The 22,864-nt window shown below is 58.3% G+C and overlaps 3 protein-coding genes across 12 annotated transcripts in view; 1 reads left to right on the plus strand and 2 right to left on the minus strand.

Annotated features, from left to right (window-relative positions):
- LAMA5 (laminin subunit alpha 5) overlaps nt 1-3,878 on the plus strand; it is a 52,694-nt gene extending 48,816 nt beyond the window's left edge. For both annotated transcript variants that reach the window (XM_032604344.1, XM_032604345.1), the window contains exons 67-80: nt 140-288; nt 379-511; nt 585-731; nt 836-966; nt 1,058-1,222; nt 1,308-1,437; nt 1,517-1,662; nt 1,743-1,935; nt 2,022-2,186; nt 2,294-2,456; nt 2,580-2,713; nt 2,787-2,880; nt 3,052-3,171; nt 3,331-3,878. In XM_032604344.1, coding sequence (XP_032460235.1) covers nt 140-288; nt 379-511; nt 585-731; nt 836-966; nt 1,058-1,222; nt 1,308-1,437; nt 1,517-1,662; nt 1,743-1,935; nt 2,022-2,186; nt 2,294-2,456; nt 2,580-2,713; nt 2,787-2,880; nt 3,052-3,171; nt 3,331-3,461 — 2,001 coding nt within the window. In that variant the 3' untranslated portion in view covers nt 3,462-3,878. The remainder of the gene's footprint in view (nt 1-139; nt 289-378; nt 512-584; nt 732-835; nt 967-1,057; nt 1,223-1,307; nt 1,438-1,516; nt 1,663-1,742; nt 1,936-2,021; nt 2,187-2,293; nt 2,457-2,579; nt 2,714-2,786; nt 2,881-3,051; nt 3,172-3,330) is intronic.
- Nucleotides 3,879-4,093: 215 nt separating this feature from the next.
- Nucleotides 4,094-10,058, minus strand: ADRM1 (adhesion regulating molecule 1). Of its 2 annotated transcripts, none has more exons than XM_032604347.1 (10): nt 9,961-10,058; nt 8,992-9,205; nt 8,168-8,284; nt 6,756-6,879; nt 6,137-6,223; nt 5,475-5,556; nt 5,035-5,267; nt 4,784-4,941; nt 4,533-4,635; nt 4,094-4,322 (listed from the first exon to the last, which is right to left on the minus strand). In XM_032604347.1, the coding sequence occupies exons 2-10, from the start codon at nt 9,202-9,204 to the stop codon at nt 4,216-4,218; spliced, it is 1,224 nt and encodes a 407-aa protein (XP_032460238.1). In that variant the 5' UTR covers nt 9,205; nt 9,961-10,058; the 3' UTR covers nt 4,094-4,215. The 2 variants fall into 2 exon arrangements, with proteins under 2 accessions (XP_032460238.1, XP_032460237.1); XM_032604346.1 differs by lacking the exon at nt 9,961-10,058 and adding an exon at nt 9,451-9,806.
- A 7,161-nt stretch (nt 10,059-17,219) lies between these two features.
- Nucleotides 17,220-22,864, minus strand: part of OSBPL2 (oxysterol binding protein like 2) — a 40,260-nt gene continuing 34,615 nt past the window's right edge. For 4 of the 8 annotated variants that reach the window (XM_032604356.1, XM_032604353.1, XM_032604348.1 and 1 more), the window contains 5 exons: nt 22,637-22,760; nt 20,725-20,853; nt 19,415-19,538; nt 18,744-18,834; nt 17,226-18,522 (listed from right to left, as the gene is read on the minus strand). In XM_032604356.1, the coding sequence (XP_032460247.1) occupies nt 18,420-18,522; nt 18,744-18,834; nt 19,415-19,538; nt 20,725-20,853; nt 22,637-22,760 (571 nt within the window). In that variant the 3' untranslated portion in view covers nt 17,226-18,419. Of the gene's footprint in view, nt 18,523-18,743; nt 18,835-19,414; nt 19,539-20,724; nt 20,854-22,636; nt 22,761-22,864 lie in introns of all 8 variants that reach the window. The other 4 variants (XM_032604351.1, XM_032604349.1, XM_032604354.1 and 1 more) reach the window with 3 other exon arrangements.

Here is a 22,864-nt window from a genome sequence, read left to right on the forward strand (position 1 = left end):
ACCCCGTGCTGGCGCTTCCCAGGTCCAGGTGTTCTTGCTGGGGGGCAGCCGCTGGGCTCGGGGAGGGCCCGGCGTGGGGAGGGGCAGGGGGGTCGCAGCTCTCGCCCTGAAGGCGCCGCCCCGTGCTGGCGCTTCCCAGGTCCAGGTGTTCTTGCTGGGGGGCAGCCGGAAGCGCGTGCTGGTACGCGTGGAGAGGACCACGGTGTTCAGCGTGGAGCAGGACAGCACGCTGGAGCTGGCTGACGCCTACTACCTGGGGGGCGTGCCACCCAGCCAGCTGCCCCCGAGGTGAGCACTGGCCCTGGGGTGGGGCGGGCGTGGTGGGCAGGGCCTGGGAGAGGCCACCCCTGACGCTCGTCCCGTGGACCCTCCCCGCAGCCTGCGGCGGCTCTTCCCCTCCGGAGGCTCGGTGCGCGGCTGCATCAAGGGCATCAAAGCTCTGGGCAAGTACGTGGATCTCAAGAGGCTGAACACGACGGGCATCAGCTCCGGCTGCACCGCTGACCTGCTGGTGAGCCCCCTCCCTCCCCCAGTTGCACGCCCTCGCCGGCCGCCGCGGGCCCTTACGGTCACCCTGCCCACAGGTGGGACGGGCCATGACTTTCCACGGCCACGGCTATCTGCGCCTGGCGCTCCCCAGCAACGCCGTGCCCCTCACGGGCAACGTCTACTCCGGCTTCGGCTTCCGCAGCAGCCAGGACAACGCGCTGCTCTTCCACCGAGAGTCCCCGGTGCGTCCGCCCCGCCACCTCTGGGGCAGCAGGGCGGGGCTGGCGGCCCAAGGGAGGGAGTCTGGGCCCCCGGCCTGGCCCGCTGACCCAGCCACTGTCCCCAGACCGGGCCATGCGAGGTGTCCCTGCAGCAGGGCCACGTGACCCTCCGGCTTGCAAGGACCGAGGTGAAAACGCGACGAGGCTTTGCCGACGGGGCCCCCCATTATGTCACTTTCTACAGCAACAGAACAGGGTGAGTCAGGCTTACCTGGTCTCTCCAGGGAGGGGGCGCAGTAGAGCCGGGGTCGGGGGCAGGGTGGGGGAAACACTGCTCTCCTCGCCAGGGTCTGGCTCTATGTGGATGACCAGCTTCAGGAGATGAGGCCCCACCGGGAGCCGTGGCCCCAGCCCCAGCCTGAGGGGTCGAGTCAGCTCTTCCTGGGGGGCTTGCCCAAGCCGGACGCCCTCCGTAACTTCAGTGGCTGCATAAGCAATGTTTTCGTGCTGCGGTGAGCTGAGCGGGCCCCGGGAGGGCTGGTGACGACCCACCGGCCCGGCCCAGCACCGACCCGCACGTACCCCCGCCCTCCGCAGGCTCCTGGGGCCGCAGCGCGTGTTTGACCTGCAGCAGAACCTGGAGGGTATCAACGTGAGCGCAGGCTGCGTCCCGGCCCCTCGCACCCAGGCGCCAGATCAGAGCCCGCGAGGACTGCGGGCCACGAAGGTGGGGACATGGGGCTGGGGTAGGCAGAAGGTGGCCTCCATGCATTCCTGCATTCCCTCATCCCCATCCGACCCCCCAGGCCTCCCGCCGCAGCCGGCAGCCCGCCCAGGACGCTTCCTGCTCGCCACCCTGGCCCCGCAGGGCCATACGAGACGCCTACCAGTTTGGGGGTCCCCTGTCCAGTCACCTGGAGTTTGCACACGTCCCGCCCCCCACCAGTGACTGGTAAGGCCAGGGCCGGCGGTGGGGAGAGGGGGCTGCTGGGGTAGGGGCAGCCTTGGCTGACGCCCCTGCCTGGCTTCCAGGTCGCAGCTCTCCATGCTCATCCGCCCGCACGCCCCCCGAGGGCTCTTGCTCTTCGCTGCCCCCCTGACGGCCAGCAGCCCTTCCCTAGCCCTCTTCCTGAGCCACGGACGCTTTGTCGCTCAGACGGAAGGCCCTGGGCCCCAGCTCCGAGTCCAGAGCCGCCAGCGTTCACGGACTGGCCGGTGGCACACAGTGAGGGCCTGGGGAGAGGGGACGCAGGGGCGGGGCGGGGCACTGGCCCTGCGGGCTCCCATCCTGACGTGCCTTCCCACTCCCAGGTGTCCGTGCGTTGGGAGAAGACTCGGATCCAGCTGGTGACGGACGGGGTCTGGGCCCAGAGCCGGGAGGGGCCGGGCCGGCGGCACCAGGGGGAGGAAGGCCCCCGGCCACACACTCTCTTTGTGGGGGGCCTCCCTGCTGGCGGCCACAGCCCACAGCTCCCGGTGAGAGCCGCCTCGCCCCAGCCTCCCACCCCTGCCCCGCTGGACGCTCTCCGCCCTCCTCGGCACCCCAGGCACCTGACCCAGCTCACCCCTCTGTGCCCACACAGGTGGCCATCAGCCGCTCCGGGTTCAGAGGTTGTGTGAAGAGACTGAAGTTGGACGGGCAACTCCTGGGGGCTCCCACCCGGGTGGTGGGGGCCACACCCTGCTTCTCCGGTCCCCTGGAGAAGGGCCTGTTCTTTGCAGGCAGCGGGGGAGTCATCACTCTAGGTCTGTCCCCTGCTGGCGTCCCCCAGTCCCCCACATGCCTGGGCTGGGGTGGGAGTGACGCCCAGAACAGGGCGCGGGGGCCTGGTGCCGAGGCCTTCCTCCTCTCACGGCCCCTCCCTGCAGACACCCTGGGGGCCACACTGCCTGACCTGGGCCTGGAGCTGGAGGTGCGGCCCCAGACAGCCACCGGCCTCGTCTTCCACTTGGGCCGGGGCCCAGCGCCCCCCTACCTGGAGCTGCGGGTGCTGGGGAGGCAGGTAAGCGGGTTGGGCCGCAGCCTCAGGGCGAGATCTGGGTTGCTAGGGCCCTCCTGACCCGCTGCCGCCCCAGGTCCTGCTGCGGGCAGATGACGGCTCAGGCGAGTTCTCCACACTGGTGACGCTCCCCGAGGCACTGTGTGATGGGCGGTGGCACCGCCTAGCAGGTGAGCTGGGCCCTCCTGACCCCACCCCCGCTGGGGGCAGCTGTAGACCCCTGGGGCGGGGATCAGGCAGGGACTCAAAAGCCGGAGCAAAGGGGCAAAGGGCCCCTGGTCCTGTGGCTGGCTGGTGAGGGGGGCCCCAGCCCGGCCCCAAGGAACTCCTGTGCCCGGCAGTGACCAAAGGCGGGAACAGGCTCCGGCTGGAGGTGGACCTGCAGAGCAACCACACCCTGGGCCCCGCGCCGGCCGCCCCGGCTGACGCCCCAGTGCCGCTGCACCTCGGGGGCCTGCCTGGTGAGTGTGGCCTCGGCCTGGGGGCAGGGGGAGGGAGGAAGGCTGTCCCTGGGGACCAGGCACTGGGGTCACCCTGCTTTCCACCCCGGCGGGGAGACCGAAGCCTGGTGGGATGCCGGCCTCTGCTCCAACCCGTCTCCCTCCCTCCCCCACCCCCAGAACCCTGGACGCGGCCTCCAACCTACCGCGGCTGCATGCGGAATCTGGTGGTGAACCAGGCCCTGGTCTCCTGGCCTCGTGCTGCGGGCGTGCAGGGGGCAGTGGGGGCCAGCGGCTGCCCAGCCACGTAGCACAGCTGCCCCTCTGGGACCCCAGCCACCAGCTCCAGCAGCCAGGAGAGGGTCTTCAGAGCCCCCAGGCCCAGAGCCCCGAGGCAGGCCGCCCCGTCGGGCAGGGTCCTTCCCCACCCTGGAACCCCCGGCCTCTCCACACAACCGGCTGGCAACACCGCCCTCGGCCGATTTTTTTAGACGGTTTGTGTATGTCTGTTCATGTAGACTCCAGATTCTCCGGGTGATGAGTCTTATTTCTGGGAATGGTTTAAGTTATGTCTGACTTTCTAAGGGAAAGGGTAAAACACTGCAAAATGGGGGTTTTATACTTTCAGTTTAATTATGAAATTTCCCTTCCACCAGTTTTTAATGGGAGCTCTGTAAGTCATCCATCCCTGCTTCTTGAAACAAAAATTAAAAGTCATTTCTGTGTAACCGAGTGTCAACTTTAAGTGGAGAAAAAGAGCAGCAGTCCAGCGGGTGTGGAGGTCCGAGGCGAGCAGAGCGCTCACGTGCGGAGCCCCTCCCCGAGTCAGTCAGTCAGAAGCGGGACCTGGAGGGGCTTTTCCCGCGCCAGCTCCCGGCGGGCTGATGACTGACAGGGGGACGGACGGGGCCGTCACGACCCACCCCGGGCACGCAAACCAGAGTTGGCAGATAAAAGAGAAGACTTTTATTGATGAGCAAGTTGGGACAGAGGTGGGAGGGGCGCGCTCACACGCCCCCGCTGAGGCCGCACGGCCGGGCGGCCAACCCTCTGACAGCAGGCGACTCAGTCCAAGCTCATGTCCTCCTCCTCGTCCTTCCTGTCCTGCCCGCCGCCCTCCTGCTGCTCGGGGCTGGCACTGCTCTGCATGGCTTTGGCAAATGCTTCCACATCTAAAACCAATTTAAAAGCACGAGGTGACCTTTCTAGGCCCTGGCTTGGCCCTGCTGACCAGGGGGCAGGGAGGTGAAAATCAGATGGAGGCCAGGGCCATGGGGACAAGCCAGCCCAGTGCTCCACAAACAAACAGGGGAGGCCTCTTCTCTCAAATGCAAGGAGAAAACCACCTCTGCCTCGACTGAGGCGGAGGGACAAGTACTTACCGCCCTTGTTGGCGGCCTCCACGGCCTCTGCAGGCAGCCCAAACTGGCACATGAGGGGCCCCAGCTGCCCCGAGGCCAAGGCCGCGCTGAACATGCCCAGGGCCTGCAGGGAAGAGCCAGGCGCCTGAGTCCGTGCAGAGAACTGGGGGAGCCACAGGGGCAGGGGCGCTCAGCACCGGGGGGGCTGTGCTGCAGTGGGCAGTGCCCCCCCACTGCGAGCACACAGCGGGGCACCCGGGCCACGCGCCTACCTGCTGGAACTGGGGCGAGGTCAGCGTGTTCTGGATCTCCTCCGCGGTCTGCGGCAGCGACTCCCCAGACGGCAGGTAGGGCAGCAGGCGCTCCTGGACATCCGCGTTGGCAAGGATGGGGGCCATGATCTCGGGCGTCAGCACGCTGGCCAGGTCCACTGGGGCACAAGCAGGTGGCCATTAGTGGGCGGGCGGGCAGGGGGCAGCGGGCACCTTCACCCCCCAGCCTGGGGCCGAGGAGCACGTGTTACCTTGCTGGCCGCCTCCCGGCCCGGCCGGCACGTTCATAGTGGCTAGAATGCTCTGAAGGTCGCTCAGCTGGATGGGCTGGGTCGGGCTGGCTGCCGTGCTGGCTCCATTGCCTGGACTGGGCGCGGGGCTCGGGCTGCTCACCGAGGCAGCTGCTGGAGCGGAGGGGGCTGGGGTGGTGCGCGTGGAAGGGGCGGTGGAGGACGGGGTGACCGCTGCCGACGGGCTCCGGGAGCTGGGAAAAGCGAGGCCAGTGCTGCAGCGGCTACGCGCCCACCAAGGCGCCACAACGCGTCGGTCCTGCCCGGGCCCCAGGAGAGCCTGAACCCTTAAAGGGACGGACCCTCCCCAGATACCTATTGTGTCCTTCGGCACCTCCTACATCCGGCCCCCGTGGAGGAGGGGACACTCGGCCACACCAGATGCGCGGCGTGAGGCTCACCTGGGGGAAGAGCTGCTCGCTGGAGGCCCTCCGCTCCCCAGTAGGCTGGCCAGGCCCGGCCCCGTCAGCGCCCCCAGGCCACCTACAGGAGCAAGGAGACGCAGCTCACACATCACATCCTGCTGGAGGCCCCCCCCCCCAGGAGCAGAAAGGCCCAGCACTAAAGCCAGTGGCCGAGCAGGGGAAGGTGGTGGCCACAGCAGGCCCGCGGGGGCCCAGGAGCAGCGACTACTCAGGTGTGTCCCGGCAGCTGAGTCTGCTAAATCAGACCACTTCCGTTCCGTGACCCTACTAATGCACCTGGGTTCAAGGTAACATGGAGTTCAAATCCCGTGCAAGTAACCAGCGTTTCCAAAGTGTCCCAGAAACACGAGCCTGACAGGAGCTGGCAGCAGGCAGGCCAACCCAGGAGACCAGGGGCCCCGAGCACGCGTTCTCAGGCTCGGCACCTCAGCCAGCCATGCTCCCCCGAAGTATGGAACTGGGTCCTCCCCGGGGGCCCTGGAAGGCCTTGCCCACCCAGCTCCCAGGTCAAACCCTAAGGCAAACCAGCCCCCTCCCCAGGGAGGCCAGGGCACAGAACATTCCCAGGTGTCGCTCAGAAGCAATGAGAAGCTGCAAGGCGTTCAAAGCAAGGCTCCCGCGGGCCCGCGGCCCCTCACCCAGTCCTCCGAGGCCGGCGGGGCCGATCAGCTGCATGAGCTGGCTGTGGCTCATGTTCCCCAGCAGGCTCTGCAGGCCGCCCTCACCTGCAAGACAGGAGGCGCTCAGGCCCGGGCCTCCAGCTGTGCGCACGCCCGCTGCCACGGTCCAGGGCCGGCCCCCACCTCGGCTGCCCCGAAGTGTGTGGCGAGTGTCTCCCGACACGAGCCAGCGCAGTAGGGCTCGTACACCGCTTCACCACATGGAGATGGGAGCACCGAGGGGGAACTGCCGAGAGGAGCTTCTAACCCGGACACCTCTACTTCCATTAAAAACCACCGGCCTGGGGCTTCCCTGGTGGCGCAGTGGTTGAGAGTCCGCCTGCCGATGCAGGGGACGCGGGTTCGTGCCCCGGTCCGGGAAGATCCCACATGCCGCGGAGCGGCTGGGCCCGTGAGCCACAACTACTGAGCCTGCGCGTCCGGAGCCCGTGCTCCGCAACGGGAGAGGCCACAGCGGTGAGAGGCCCACGTACCGCAAAAAAAAAAAAAAAACAAACCACCGGCCCGCACCACCAGAGATCCACGTTGGCGGAAAGCTACTCTGACCTCACCGCACATCCGGGAAGGTGACCATTACCGCCCAGCGCAGACAGCTCGTGGCCTGCGCTTCCACTCGCCCCCAGGGCTCCGGGCATCGGCGGGTTGTTCAGATACTCGTTGACCTTCCGGCAGTGCTCCTCGTCCTGGTCCGTCTTGGGCTCCTGCGGGGAGGACACGGCAGCAGGCGCAGCTGAGCAGCCACCCATCAACAACCATTCTGACAAGGGACCTGAGGCCTGGAGAGGTGCCACCTGTCCGTGGTCACAGCAAGGAGAGGCCCCGGCGGGGCGCACGGGGACAGCAGCCCGATGTGCCCGCTGGGGCTGTGCGAACACCCATGTTACAGGCGGGGAGGCTAAAGCACTAGGAGCGCTCAGCACAGGGCAACGCCGACCCTCCAGACGCGGTTGTTTCCGCGACGGTCTAAAACCGCAAATCCTTCAACACGTGTTCTGCCGTGAAATAACCCTGCTACCGCACCACTGTCCACTGACCAGCCCGTGGCCCTCCAGGGTTAGCTGGGCACTGACTCTGAGCACGTGGGTGTGGGCAGGGGGGCATCAGGCAGCACCACCCTGTGGGCACCCCCAGAACTGTGAGACAAAGCACCCATGACTCATTCATCCAAGAGTCACCGAGTGTGTGCGCAGCGGGCCTGCAAGGTCATGGGGTGGGGGCCGGGGGGAGGCACACAAGACACAGCCCTAACCTCAGAGCAGAGGGGAGCAGAAAAGTGGCTGGTGTGAGTCTGACATCTTTTCTTGGCGAAACTGTGGAGAAACAAGCTCTACACCAGCGACTGGCAAACCTCGACCCCGTCTGCGGTTGCAAATAAAGTTTTACTGGAACATGGCTGCGCCCATCCATTTACTCCCCGTCCACGGCCACTGTCACACTACTTCAGCAGGTGCAACACAGACCATCCAGCCCACAGAGGAAAACCTTTCCTGCCCTGTTCTAGAAGGTGCCGGGGGGAGGGCAGCAGTACAACCTCTGTCAAAACTACAAACGCAGGTGTACACCCACTGCACGAGCAAGTCCACCTCCAGTGGGTACGAGGACGGCCTGGTGCACTGCCACCCAGAGACAGAGCACACCACGGGAGAAGAGGCAGGACAAGGGACACCACACAGGCGCACGCCTGCATTTGGTCCAGGCTGCTCATGACCCTGGGTGGGGGGGCCCCTGGGAGACGAGCAAACCACAAGCAGAGACAGGACCCAGCCTGGAAATCACTCCTGCCGGTCAGCCAGGAAATTCCATCCTCGAAAGGGCACCCGAAGCCCAGCTACAAGTGTCTGGACTCTGGCGGAGCCTGTCCCCAGTGCCGCCCCCAACAAGGCGACACGCTGGCACCCTCGGGTTCCATGGTCAGCACCGGCCGGTCTGTGAAGGCGAGCTCGACCACCCGGTGAAGAAGCTTCTAGCCTAAGTGCGACACCTACACACCTGCATCCAGAAGAAGAGGCGTTTGGACCCCGCCTTGAACTTGAGCACGTAGACCCTCCCGCTGGGGCACTGCGGCACGCGCTTGAACTCGCAGTCGTCGGGGAAGATGATCAAGTCCTAGAGAGCAGCACACGAGCCGAGTCAGCGCCACGGAAACAGCACTGCCGAGCCCCAGAACCTCCAGGAAAACAGGCTGGACCCTGTGCCTAAGTGAGTGCGGGTGGGGGGAGAGGACACGGGACACAGACGCCAACAAGTCGCCAAGCCCGTCACCAGCGGGGTCTCTGCAGGGCAGACAGATGAGGGTCTGAGGCACCGCACGAAGGTCATGAGGGCCAGGAGAGGGGCTCGGTGCTGAACAGGGAAGGAGGGCTTCCGGCTCCTGAAGGATTTCTAACAGAGACGTTTTGGGAGCAACATTCCAAGATGAATTAAAAAGTCAACTCTGACCTGCTCTCGAACCTACGAAAAACGATTCAGTCTGAAGAACAAAGAACACTAAATAAGATGACTGCTAGAGAAAGCTTTCTGGAGGGCTGTGATAAAGGTCAGGATTTTTACATGGTTTCTCCAATCTTCAGTTTTAAACATACACACACAGATGGGAGAAATCTAGATAATCACTGAGGCTAGGAAGCCCCACAGGCAGAGGAAAACAGCTGACGAGGGCACTGAACTAATGGATCCACGCATCCCACCAACACACGCCAAACTGGGAAACAGCTGCTCGGTGCCCAAAGCATGGTGCCCTCCTGTAAAAACCACGCTGTCCTGACGACTGGACGGGGGTCCTTAGGATGAGGTTCAGGCTCCCAGACACTTACGTCTTCCACGTTCCCCGATGTCCTGTCTTTCCAGCAAAAGTGAATGAGGGAGTCATCCGTCTGCTGAATGTACACAAGCCCTTTCCGTTTATCTGGGGTGACAGTAGTTCCTTTCAATGACATTTTTCCGGCCCGAAACTCCACCAAATACTTGTTGGAGGACCCACGGGAGCCTGGCACCAGGCTTGGAAACAGAGCGCCTGAAGTCGTCATCCTGAAAGAGGGACCAGCACGCAGAGCCGGTCACTACCGTAGCACCTCCAGATGCTACGCGGGAACGGGCAGAGGGAAAGGGCCTCTCTCTGAAGCCCAGGCTGTCCCCTGCTGGGGGCAAGGGGACGGGCCTCAGCCGCCCCACAGCTGCTGCCGAACTCCTCCTGGGGTGGACCGACCCCACGGTACCTGAGCCCGTGGAGCCAGGTCCCCAGCTTCTCGTGGTTCTCAAACAACGAAATTTACCTCTGCATCTAGACCCCATCACAGCGGGAGACCCTCGCCAACACCACCTTCCGTACTTTTTAAATAAACTGTCCTTTAACCTGCGGCTCCGAAAGATTTAAAACCTCGATCTGGGCAGGCACACCGCTACCACACCGAATGGGAGACCACACTTGGGCCTAAACCTAGTTTCCATCGGACACACCGCCGGTAAACGGCAGCGCGGCCGGCTCGCTCCCTTCGGAGACAAAACACGAGCACCTGGGGAAACGCAGGCCCGCGGCCGGCCGACCCTCTCCCACCCGCAGGCCCCACCGCCCGACGCCCTCGGCTACGGCCGCGGCAGGCCCGGGGCGGCGGCCGAGCTGCCCGAGAGGCAGGCCCCGAGAACCCCGGCCCGCGCTCGGCCCCCGACCCGGCCCCCAGCCTCTCCAGCCCCGGCCGACCCGGCGCCCGCCCGGGGGCCGCCGAAGGCGCAGGCCCCGCCCCTGGCCGCCTCCGTAACCGTCCCCGCCCCCGACGACCCCGCACCTGGGCCGCGCCGAGACTCGGCAGAGAGGCGCAGTCAAGGCTCGCTCTTCCTCCTCGGCGCCTGCCGGGCCCCGCCGGAAGCCCTCGCCTGCCCCGCCCCGCCTACCGCTCTCGCCGCCGATTGGGCCCCGTCAGGTGAGGGACGGGCGCTGGCCCGCGGGCGATTGGCAAGGGCGGCCGCCCATTGCGCCGCCAGACCCGCCCCCGTGCCGGCGGCTCTCTTCCGGCGGAAGCGCGGGCCGGCAGCGTGCGGGCCAGAGCGGCCTCTATTGTTGCTGTGTCATAGGGGCGCGGCGGCGGCCCCTGGCGGCGGCGCCGGGAACGGCGAGGCGGGCGCGGGCCGAGCGGTGGGCATTGGACCCGGGACCCCCGGACCGCGGGGCTGGCCGAGCGGGGCACCTGCGGGGAGCGGGGCGGGGTCTCTCAGGTTCGCGTCCCGGGGGGCGACGCTGGCGCGTGGGCCCAGCGCCCTCCGGACGAGCGGTGGTCTCGTGGGGGCGCGTGCGGCGCACAACGCGGGGTTTAGGCAGTTTAGGCAGTGGTCCGGCCCCGCGCCCCCAGACCCCGCTCAGTAACTGCCCCCCCATCCTCCCCGGGCCCTGGGGATCCCCCAGACCCCCTATAACGGTGACGACATGGCTGCCCCCCTGTCGTCCCCTGGGCCCTGGGGGGTCCCCCAGCCCTCCCCCACAGTAGTGATGACATTACTGCCCTCCATCCTCCCCAGACCCACCTATAAGAGCAGCGTCGCGGCTGCCCGCTCATTCCCTGTCCGATGTGTGCAGTCAGAACAGAGTGAAGGCTGCTGCCCTCCACAAACCTGGACTAGATAAATGTAAGGCACTGCCTTCCCACTGCTTTTGTTTTCCCCATCATTTACACCTCTGTACATTTCTGCAGAGCAGAACACACACACCGGGAGCAATGTGCCCTCCCAGCCCCACACTGACAGTAACATGTGACTCCCTGCTCCAGGCGTGCTTGATTTACTATCAATGTGTGTGTACGTAAAATTTGTTTTTAGGCTTTTTATGAAAGGTATAAAAGTGAAAAGTATTCTTTTATGCAACATTGTTTTTTTATTCATGTTGACACATGTAGCTCTAACCCATCCATTTTAACTCCTGTATAATATTCTGATGGATGGAATACCACAAGTTCTGTATCCATTCTTTTGTGATCTAAAGATTCACTATTTTTTGTTACAGAAAATCGAGCTGTTTTTCATTTTAAAATATTATTTGTGTTAGTAAGAAAATGCGTTTGTTATTTTTAAATTAGTTAATATTTATTTTAAAATGTATAACGTGGTAAATATCCATAGATAAAACTCACATAACACAAAAGCTCTGTGGGGTTCTTGATCATTTTTGAGAAACTAGAGGATTCCAGAGACCGGAGCGGTGGGAACGGCGAACGTGAAGCAATTCTGTGACCACCCCCGCAGCAATACCGTCCTGGGCCTTGTGAAACCAGGCAAGAAAACAGTAAGAAAACCAATCTGGCTTCCCTGAGAAGGGGCCAGCAGGCAGGTGTTACTTGTCCAAAGTCTTGAAAAGTTAAAAAGCTTCCCCCAGAGGCCACAGGGAAGCCAACCTTCCAGAACCTGGAGATGGTGCTTCCCATCCGGGCAGTGACCTCAGAGGGGCCCCAAATGAACATTTCCTCTCCCCGAGCCAAGGAAGCCTGTGCCCTGGGAGGGCTCAAAAAACAAAGCTTTATACACTTTCACTAGTTTCCATGAAAAATCTACAGTAAGGAAACAAGCTACAGGTAGACGGGCATCGTGGAGGCCAGTCCGAGCACCCACCCCAGCGTGGGCTCTGTGAACCCAGCCCGTCTCCCTGAGCCTCAGTGCCTCCCTCAGGTGAAAGGCAGGGGGTGCAGCGACTGTGGGCACAGGGGTGGCAACAAGGAAGCTGGCAAGGACGCGCCCAAACGTTTCATAAGGAGGGTGTACAGGTGGCCTGACATGCAGGAAAGGGTGGTGGACGGCATTATTCATAAGGAAAACGCAAATTAAAACACACCTATTAGAATGGCTAAAAAAAAAAAGAAAATTGACAATACTAAGTGCTGTGGAGTCTTTGGCGTTGGAAATACAAAATGGCACACGGCCACTTGAGAAAACAGTTTGGCAGGTGCTTTTGTTGTTTTCTTTTTCTTTAACAATAGGTTTTCTTTTTTAGAGCAATTTTAGGTTCACACCAAAACTGAGCAGAAAGTATAGCGTTCCCACACAACCCCACAGGCTTCCTCACCATCCACATCCCGCCATCCGCATCCCCACCAGAGCGGTGTGTTTGCTACAATCCATGCTCCTACGTGGACACATCATGTCCCCAAGGGTCCAGAGTTTACATCAGGGTTCATGCTTTGTCTTGAATCCACGGGTCAGACAAATGCTTAGTGACACGTGTCCATTATAGGAGCATCTTCCCTGCCCTGAAAATCCTGCGCTTTGCCTTGTCCTTCCCTCCCTCTTCCGTAACCCCTGGCGACCACTGATTTTTTTTTTTCCAATTTGTTTTTATTGTGGTAAAATAACACATAACAGAAAAGTTACCATCCTAATCATCTTTAAAGGTACAGTTCAGTGGTAGTAAATGCATTCGTAATGCTGTGAAGCCATCACCACCATCCATCTTCAGACTTTTCATTTTGTAAAACTGAAACTGTCTGCATTACCACTGACTCCCCACCCCCTCTGTCCCCGACCCCAGCACCATTCTACCCTCTGTCCCTATGAATCTGACTACCCTCGGTACCTGCTATATATGAAATTGGGCAGTACTTGTCTTTTTGTGACTAGCTTTTTTCACTTAGCATAATATCCTCGAGTTTTATCTGTGCTGTAGCACATGTCAGAATTTCCTTTCCTTTTAAGGCTGAATAAACTTCCGCTGTATGTACGTCTACCCCCCATTTTGCTTATCCATTCATCGGTGCGTGGATGCCTGGGTTGTTTCCACGATTCAGCTATTGTGAATAATGCTGCTATGAACATGACTGAACCAATATTGCTTCGAGACCCTACTTTCAATTTTGGGGGGCAAATACTCAGAAATGGAATTGCTGGATCATATGGTAATTCTATTATTAATTTTTTGAGGAACCGCCATACTGTTTGCCACAGCGGCTGTATCGTTTTATTCCTACCAACAGTGCACAAGGGTTCCTGTTTCTCTACATCCTTGCCAAAACTTCTTGTTTTCTGGATTTTTTGGTTTTTTTTTTTAATACTAGCCATCCTAATGGGTATGAGGTGGTATCTCGTTGTAGCTTTTTTTTTTTTTTTTGCAGTACGCGGGCCTCTCACTGTTGTGGCCTCTCCCGTTGCGGAGCACAGGCTTCGGACGCACAGGCTCAGCGGCCATGGCTCACGGGTCCAGCCGCTCCGCGGCATGTGGGATCTTCCCGGACCGGGGCACGAACCCGTGTCCCCTGCATCGGCAGGCGGACTCTCAACCACTGCGCCACCAGGGAAGCCCTCGTTGTAGCTTTTTCATTTCTCTGATGATTAATGATGCTGAGTGTGTTTTCACATGCTTATTGGCCATTGGTGTATCTCCTCTGGAAAAATGTTTATTCAAGTCCTTTGCCTATTTTTGAATCAGGTTTTTTTTGTTGTTGTTGAGTTTTAGGAGTTCTCTATATATTCTAGATATTAATCTGCTATCAGATGTTTGATTTGCAAATATTTTCTCCCATTGCCTTTTTACTCTGATGCTAGTGTCTGATGCACAAAATGTGCTTAAATTTTCATAAAGTCCAACTTGTCTGGTTTTTTTTTTTCTCTTGTTGCCTGTGCCTTTGGTGTTATATCCAAGAAAGAATTCCCAAGTCCAAAGTTGTGAACTCTGTGCTCTATGCTTTCTTCTGAGAGTTTTGTTGTTTAGATCTCTGATCCCCTCTGAGTTAATTTTTGTATATGGGGTGAGGTCAGGATCAATTCTGTTCTTTGGCATGTAAATATCCAGTTTTCCCAACACCATTCGTTGAAAAACAGTCCTTTCCCACTTGAACCTTGCCGTTAAACTATACATGTTGATTGCGTTGATGGTTACAAGATGGTGTGAATCTGTCAACTGTACACAAGGGTTGACTTTCACTGTATGTCAGGGTTTGAATTCCATGTCCTCTACTTACCTGCTCTGAAACCTCAGGCAAGCCCACCTTCCTGCGCCTCCCCTCCCTCCTCGATGGGTCAGACTGGATGGTAATTGTGGAGATTAAGCACCCAGGACACCAGGCCCGGGCTCTGGCAGGGCTGATGCTCTGTGGTCCCCACAGTCAGACACCATGGCCATGGTGGAGCCCCACATCTCTGCACCTGGGCATTCCCAGGACATTAAAGTCGTGTGGACAGTCTGTCCCTTTGCCAGGAGCCACCGTGGCTACTGGGATCACCACCTCCTCTCGGCTCACCCTCCTGGGAAGCGCACAGCTGCTGGGCACCTAGGGCAGCAGGTCGGGCACTGGGACCTCTGAGTCAAGCGAACACTGTGTTCTGGGCATTCCATTGCTTCCAGCGACAGAATCCAACCCCCAGGAGGGAAGAGAGTCCATCAGAGCTCCTCGCTGCCCGGAGAACCCAGACCCCTTCACCCACCTCACGTGCCCCTGAGCCCCCTCTTCGCTGTAACAAGCAGTTTTCTGACACAATCCGTTAACTGGGCCACCCTACAGAACACACAGGCCAAAGGTCTGACGCCTGGTCTCAAGGACACATCCACAGCTGCTTTGCAGTCCTCGCCAGAGGAGCCAGAGCAGCAGACAGCGAAAAATTATTCAGTACAAAACAAATGTCAACTACCACCCATTTGCAAAGAATCTCTATTCAGGGCTAGGGTTTAACATTTATCTCCACAGATCTGTCCAGGCCTCCCCAAAAATCGGAGAATGGTTGATTCTGTTTATACAGAAGAATATTGACAGCTATTATGTATTATAAAATTAGAACAATAAATCCATCTCACTACGTGTTTTCTCGCCTGACGCTTTCGTGCTGCACGGATAGGACGAACAGGTTCGTGGGACAATGGAGGAAGGCGCCTGTCTGCGCGTTGTCACCCTCTGCAGAGACCAAGCGGCCCTTCACCAGACGTTTGGCCCAGGGTGGTTGGTTCACAAAGACGGAATGGAGCAGTGCATCCTGTTGAAGGCTGAAGGTCCAGGAAACTCGCACCGAGAAATACCAAAATGGCATTTTCACTTTGCGAAGAAACCGACACTGAGAACGTACGAGATAGGCCCAAAGATGACGCGTACTGAGGGAAACACCACTTGATGTCCTGCAGGTCTGGTGACAGGCCCTTTTGTCAGGGGACCCCAATCTTCGCACCCACTTTGGACATAGGAAGATCCTTTGGAAGATGAAGCCAGGACCAGTAGGAACTGTCTACTGACTGAACTCTCCTGCAGGGCCGACAGCTCCACACAGGACGCGAGGCTTCACTGAGCAGTCCCCTCCCCTTCTAGCGCGCAAGGGTAGACAGGAGGAGGGCTATTCTCGCTTCCGATTTTTGGAAGCTTACTAGCATTTTAAACGATGTCTTCATTTCATTGTTCTTGGTGGATGCGTGAGACTTGCCAAGCCTGTAAATCCCCAGCTCCGCGGGCAGCACCTTTTCCCAGGAGCAGGTGTCCTGAGAGGAAGCTTCTTGCTGGGGCGACCCGGAGGGCTGGCTGGCTCGCGGGAGAGGCCCGGCCCTTCTCTCGTCCTGTTCTGATTTCCTGGCCTCAGGTCCTGACGAGGAGCCAGCAAGCGGATGGCAACGCCTCCAGCTGGACAGCTCCACGCTCATTGGCACAAGTGGCCGGCAGCATCGGCCCAGGTGCCCGGAGGCCATCGGCGCTGTACTGGGTTCTTCTCCCCGTGTTTCGGGAAGATCCTTCCACGAGCCCAAGCATCATCCTTGGGGACAGACTATGAAACGGAGACTGTGGCCAAGAAAACCATCGGAGCTGCTCCTCAGGGGCCCTGCCTGGGGCCACTGCCGGCTTCCGTTTCCCTGTGGAGGCTGAGAGGTCCACCTGGCACCTTCGTTTCACCCCCTCCAGAGCCACCATGCTATATCCCGGAGGGTCCTGGCTTTCGCGGCAGCCCGGAGTGGCCGAACGCGGTGATGCCCGTGAGGTCCGGGGCCCGCTTCTCCGATGCCTTCTCACGACCGGGGCCCGCAGCCGGCCAGCCAGTGCTGGGGATGCCCTGACCCTTGACCCCGCCAGGGAGAGCAGTACCACTCCTGGGACGGACCTGTGTGGCACAGTGACCCAGGCACGACCATTGGTCACCAACAGCAGGTGGCCTGTTAAATCTAGCCAGCACCGGCGTGCACGTAACGTTTCTCTCTTCCATGAAACATGCTCCGAGACGTCTGTGCGGCTAACTCTCCAGTGGCTCTCAGTAAACGTGCACTGAATCGATGGACACGTGACTGGATCCTACCTTCAAGGGGGAGCAAAATCAAAACGTGAAGTTCTTCGGGTAAAGTGTGCTCTACTTTTCATCCCACAAGGACGTCCTGAGTTACAAGACTGCTCTGAAAAGCACCCGGGCCCTATCTCAAAGCCACAGTCACAAACTGGGGGCCAACGACAAGGCCACCACTTTCCACACGGGCCAGACACATCGGTCGTGGGAGGTCGTCCTTTAAAAAGCAAATTCCACTGAAAAACTCTTTATTAGAGAGAAACACCCAACATCCCAGCGTGTCACGGCGGCCAAGCTGAGGGGGCAGCTTTGGTCAGTGTTAGCATCTGTGGACACAGTGGTTAAAGGATCACGACGGCCATGCTTTGAGGTCATCAGCTATCCTGCCCTTTGTCCTTTGACTCTTGAATCGGGTGCGAAGGAAGCAGCTACTGGGGCCACGTGGAATCTGACCTCAGGGAGGACCTAGCGACGCAAACCTTACGGTAAATTATTGGAGGTGGTGACAAACGGGATAGTCCACGGAGGGTGTCAAACTGCCCTAAACACTGTTGTTCTAAATGCGTCCTGGGTCCCCCACACGCTCCCTGGGCAAGGAGGCCACCGCCACCGCCTCCCGACCAGAGGCACAGGACTCCCCACATCCTAACGACCGGGTGTGTCAAAATCTCCTCTCTGCATAACGTCAAGATCACATCCTCGGGGGCTTCCGTGTGGCGCCGGCGGCCCAGCTCGGGTCCCATCGAGCAAATGCGCTGGGATTCGACCCCGATACCACGCCTCGGGTTTCCGAAGCTACAGAACCAAGCCTTCAGAGCAACGATTTGCTTTTAAAAGTGTTTTAATTACAAACGTGATTTTGAAGCGGACACAAAATGCCGACACCCTCTCACTGAGAAGCCACCACTGCGTACAGGTGCGTGTGTGTGCGCGTGTGCGTGCAGGTGTGCGTCTGTGCACACAGCAGATTGTCTTCAATCAAAGAGCTCTGCGACGACCGGTGGGGTTGGCTTCTCTACAGAAGGTAACAGTCACTGGTGCAGATGTGTGCAGAGATGGACACACAACGGTAATGACACCACTGGAAGCAGACTGCTAGGACCCCCACGCCTCGGTGCCCCCAGAGGCGGGTCCCTCGTATTTCACACATGCAGGACAGGAGCACAGGTGCTGCAGGGACAGGCCAACTGTCGTGAGAGACTCACTCTGTGACGTCGGTGTGGCCTGCAGTGACAGGGGAGCCCTGGGGGCCAGAGGCGGGCTCCCAAACCTGTCGGGGTTGGGAGCCGCCTGGGGGCTTTCTGTCAAGGTTTCTGGCCACCCTCGGTTGTCATGGTAATGCTTCATTTTGGACAGTGTACACGTGACGTTAATGCCTATCGTGCTCTTCAGCAAGATATTATTCAAGTAGTTTGAACTTAAATATCAAAAGTAATCTTTACATTCTAGAAGACTGATAAAAAATACAGACTCTGACAACCTTTCACTTCATTCAATCAGATGCTTTGACAGTCTTCACTTTTGCGTCACGGTAACCTAGAAAGCAATCCCGGCCGTTACAAAGCTCTTGGTGGGCCTTTTTTCAAGATCCATCTTTTCCTGTTACTGGTTCAAATTTAAAATACTTTCAGAAACACTTGGCCACCGCGTTATAAGGAGGAATGTGGACCCGTCCTGTTACTTCCTTTATTTATAACTTTTGTAATTACGAGGGTGCTGTAAGCTACGCCAGCCCCAGCGCTGCTCCTGTCACACAAAAGGGAACTGTAACGAATCTTCCTTTTCAGACCTTACTGGAGACATGATGACCCCAAGTGAAGCTTTATGAAGAGACTGCAACAGTAGTAAAATGTTTGGCAATCAAAAGTTGATTAGAATTAAATCCTCGGCCAGGGATGGAGCCATCTCCACGCACAGCCGTTAGAAAGCTGGCTTCTGCTGTGACCGGAGCTCAGAGCAGCCACTTGGTGGAGTCTAGCCTCTCGGGTCTCCGGGGCCAGGGGCCGGGGGCCGGTCCGCTCTCTCAGTAGATGTCTGGGCAGCCTGAGAAATCCCTCTCAAAGTAGCCCCCCACGTACAGCCAGTCGGGGGTCCCAGTGTACGGGTTACTGCCTCGGTGAAACCACCTGCGACACAGAGCAGGCGGTCAGGAGGCCAGTGGACAAGACACGGCCGTTGGTCTTTTCTTCCCCCTGGGATCACGGCCCCTCACATCACGCATCAGTTTACACGCAGCCCAGAGCTGCCGGCCACCATCTTATGGGACACAGGGGAGCTTCTGCTGAGCCCCGGTGGGTGTGCGGCCCCCTCCCCCCTTCCTCGCCCTCGTGGCCACCAGGCGTCTCACCTCGTCTGCCACTCGGCCTCCTCCCTGGCCCGCTCCCTCCGGGCCTCCCTCTGCTTCTCCTCCAGCCGTTCCTTCTCCTGGCTCGCCAGATCTGGGTGCAAGCACAGGGGACTGGGTCAGGGCTCAGGGTGACAGGCAGAGCTGAGGGCCGAGAGAGCAGATGCCGGAGCACCCCTCACACCCGACCCCAGATGAAAAGTCACACGTGGGTTAGCAAACCACAGACAGTAAAGGCCGTCAGCGGGAAACCAAACCCAGGCACGAGTGCACAAGTGCACGGCCAGGTCCGGACGCCAGCGCAGACCCCAGCGCGGCCCAGCCCGGCAGGCAGAGGGGCCTCGGGCCTGGGCGGGCATGTGGGGGAGGGGGCCCTCCAGCCAAGCGACTTTTAAATAACAATGCGTGCAGCTTCTGAAATGTAATCTTACTGTCTGTTGAACCTAATAAGAAGACAGGGTACTGCATTCTGCACGGATTCTTTTTCATTTCATTTTCCTAGTCACTCAATCTTATTTTATTTAGAGAAGAATTGGGCTGCAGCAAACTAGAAATTTTTTAAGTCTTTTCCCCACAGACGGTTTGAGAAACACGATCTACAAGACGAGAAGTGTGGCTGGTTAACGCGGATGCGTTCCCTTCCAGCGCCCGCCCACTCAGCCAGGGCCACGCACCCATGTTGCCGTTCTCCATGCCTCGGATGTCAGGGCGCAGCCGGCAGTCGGTGGGGGCCAGGATCTTCTCCATGCCCGTCTCCAGTTCATTGAGACTAACCGTGAAGCTCGTGAAATTATACATCTGGAGGGGCAGGCACAGAAATCGTTACTATAAATGGCACTCTTTTCTGTGCACTCTTCACAGTTGGAGGCCACCGACACTCTAAACCCCTTCAGAGCAGCCAAGTGTCACCGGCTCCATGGAGACACTGCTGTCAAGGTCACCGGGGCCCGGGGCTCCTTCCCTGCCCTGACACGCACTCGTCTGGGGCCCCTCCCCTCCGCCCCCACGCGGGGCACCCAGGCCCTCACCCTGACGTCCCACCCGCACATCTGCTCTCTCACATCCTGGGGGCCGGACGGGAGTCTCCGGCTCAGCTCCTCCGGGGGGGGGGGGGGGTGCCGCTGCGCCCACGGCCCCCCACCCCCGCCTCCCCCAGGTCCTGCTCTAGGTCGCCAGGGCCCAGGAGGCCCGCCCCAGCCCATCGGGCCGGTGGCTCTGCTGTGTGGGCAGGGTCCTCGCCTGCCCTGTCCTTGGGCTCTGCTCCCGGTGACCTGGGCCCACCCGCACCGACTCAGTAGATGCTCACTGAACCAAAGGGCTGAGTGTCATGTTTAAACATGAGCTCTTTTTGCTATTACTTTATACTAGCTTGTGCTCCACTAAAACTATAACAGTGGCTGTGCTGAGGTAGAGTACTGACCGACGAATGTTTTGTTGTTTCCTTTATTTTGCACCTGCTGTGCTTTGCTTATAGCATGTGACAATACGATAAAAAATCTTATAGCATGTTGTGTATGTATTTTATATATAACTAACATGTAACTTATAATATATTAAAATATAAGTTATTACATGTGTTATAGTTAGCACATAATTATTTTTACATAGTATACATTACTATAAATACAATACATTTATTATATTTATTATAATTAAATTATATATAATTGTACTTATAGTTTTGCATTACATTTAATAAATTTATTATATGTAATGCAAATCATAAGTGCAATTTTCAAAAACAAACATCAAAATGCATTTAAGCACCTAAACTGACGAGTCAGAAAAATAATCTCTCGAAACTGGTTTGGAAACCCTTTTGGTAAGACGCAGCCGGTATAGGCTCTGAGGGCTCGCAGTGTAACCCGGGTACTGTGATGTGTGCACAGAGTGTTGATGTGTCGGGGTCAGGGCTTGGAGGGCAGGGAGTCCCTCGGGTGACGGTGGACGGCTGGGGGGCCTGGCTGGGGCGGGGGGCGCGGACCTGGGCAGAGTTGGGGGGCCGGGTGTTGACCCTCCAGAGTAGCTTGCTGCCCGGAATGACCTGCACCGTCTCCTGAGCCTCCGGCACGGCGTCCACCACATCACCGTCGGCCTTCTCGGGGCAGTCGTCCTGAAAGACACAGCATCTCGGTGCTCCCAGAGCCCCTCCAGCCCCGCCCGGAGCCCCCGAGACAGCAGCCAGGTACCGCCCTCCTTGTGGGGGGGGCCCGCACAGCCTTCTGGGTGTGACCAGACGGGACAACACCTCCTACGGAAGCTGAGGATGCCTCTCCCAGGCGCTTATTCCGCCACGAGCTGCGCTTCTGCTCACTCGAGACGGGGTTCGCACTTGGTGATTTCAGAGTGTTTTAGCGTTTCTAGACTGGGGATCACGTCTCGATAAGAAGGTGCAACTGCTACTTCTTTTTCAAAATCAACGGGACGAAGGGGAAGAACAGGGTGGTTATTCAGGCAGCTGTGAAGCGAGACACCTAAACCGTGAGAAGCACAGCCTTGGAGGCCTCGCCACCCGCAGGTTATGTGCTTTGGTGCCCGAAGCTAAATAAAGACACAGCTCAGTGACAAGTACCCACAAAACGCTCCCTCCTTGCCAGGTTCCCTAAGGGGCGACAAAGCCAAGCTGACGCATTAAAACACACCACTAAATGGAGTTAACATTCCACTGGATGGTCTTTAAATGGAACTTTACTTTTTTTTTTTTCAGTTTAAAAGAGCATTATTAGAAACGATGTCTAATAGCACCCATGAAATATCACAATATAAAAAACACTAACAGGAGACTTCCCTGGCAGTCCAGTGGTTAAGACTCTGCGCTTCCACTGCAGGGGGCACAGGTTCAATCCCTGGTCAGGGAACTAAGATCCCACGTGCCACATGCCCCGTGGCATGGCCAAGCAAACAAACAAAAAGCACTATCGATCCCAGTGGTAGCTGAACATTTTGTTACGGACACCTCGGGTTTGGTACAGTCTAATTTATCATCTAGAAAAATGTGACACCTCTTTTGAACTATCACTTCTAGTTTTAAGCTCAAGAAGAACTAGTCTTAAGAAAATCAGTATTCCAGGGCTTCCCTGGTGGCGCAGTGGTTGAGAATCTGCCTGCCAATGCAGGGGACACGGGTTCGAGCCCTGGTCCGGGAAGATCCCACATGCCGCGGAGCAACTAGGCCCGTGCGCCACAACTACTGAGCCTGCGCGTCTGGAGCCTGTGCTCCGCAACAAGAGAGGCCGCGATAGTGAGAGGCCCGCACACCACAATGAAGAGTGGTCCCCGCTTGCCGCAACTAGAGAAAGCCCTCGCACAGAAACGAAGACCCAACACAGCAAAAATAAATAAATAAATAAATTATAAAAAAAGAAAATCAGTATTCCAAAGTTCCAAGGGGAAAGTATCCTTGTGAAAACTTTCCAACTGTTGGGTATATTACCTGGTACTCAGAACTAGAAACGCAGAAGTGACATCCACTTGCTCGTTTAATGGGTCTAAGCTCACAAGGTGCAGGGAAACAGGAGATTTATGAAGAAGTATCCAGAAGAGGGACTTCCCTGGCGGTCCAGTTGTCTAAGACCCTGTGCTCCCACTGCAGGGGCCCGGGTTCGATCCCTGGTCGGGGAACTAGATCCCGCATGCCTCGCAGTGTGGCCACAAAAAGAGAGAAGTATCCAGAGGAAAATGGAGGTGTCCTCTGCTTCCGCCAGGCTCGGGCGGGTAGAGGCACAACTGGGACGCAGGTGGACTCCGCCCCCGTCCAGAATCAGAAGACAAGCAGCTTTGCTTGAGAGACAGGTTCCGTGATTCACCCTAGGCGCCGTGTTCCCCGCAAGCGGCAGGCCCGGCCAGGCTCCACCCACCCACCCCACCCGCGGGGGATGCCGCACGGAGCCGCTCACCAGCTTTGTCTTCCGCAGGGAATCGGTTCTCCTCTCCTGCTTCTTGAAGGACTCGTACGCAGCAGGGTCCAGGCCCCACAAACACTCCGTCCATTTGCCATAGATCATAAAGAGCTTCTTTTTGCTGTAGTCAAACGGAATTTTTTTAAAAAAAGTTACCAGTTAACAATTATAAACCGTTCATCTAAACGTGCGGCACCTTAACTGTGACCATGGAATAAATTCTCG

Source organism: Phocoena sinus, chromosome 15 (genome assembly GCF_008692025.1).
Source record: "Phocoena sinus isolate mPhoSin1 chromosome 15, mPhoSin1.pri, whole genome shotgun sequence".
NCBI classification, from domain to species: domain Eukaryota; kingdom Metazoa; phylum Chordata; class Mammalia; order Artiodactyla; family Phocoenidae; genus Phocoena; species Phocoena sinus.

Bases quoted from the DNA above. Each gene is read 5' to 3' on its own strand.
- ADRM1 (XM_032604346.1), bottom strand. The intron at 5,557-6,136 runs GTGAGGGGCCGC...TTGCTCCTGTAG, and splicing joins CGCCGGCCTCGGAGGACTGG to GTGGCCTGGGGGCGCTGACG. The intron at 4,942-5,034 runs GTAACACGTGCT...CTTGTGCCCCAG, and splicing joins GCCGGGAGGCGGCCAGCAAG to TGGACCTGGCCAGCGTGCTG.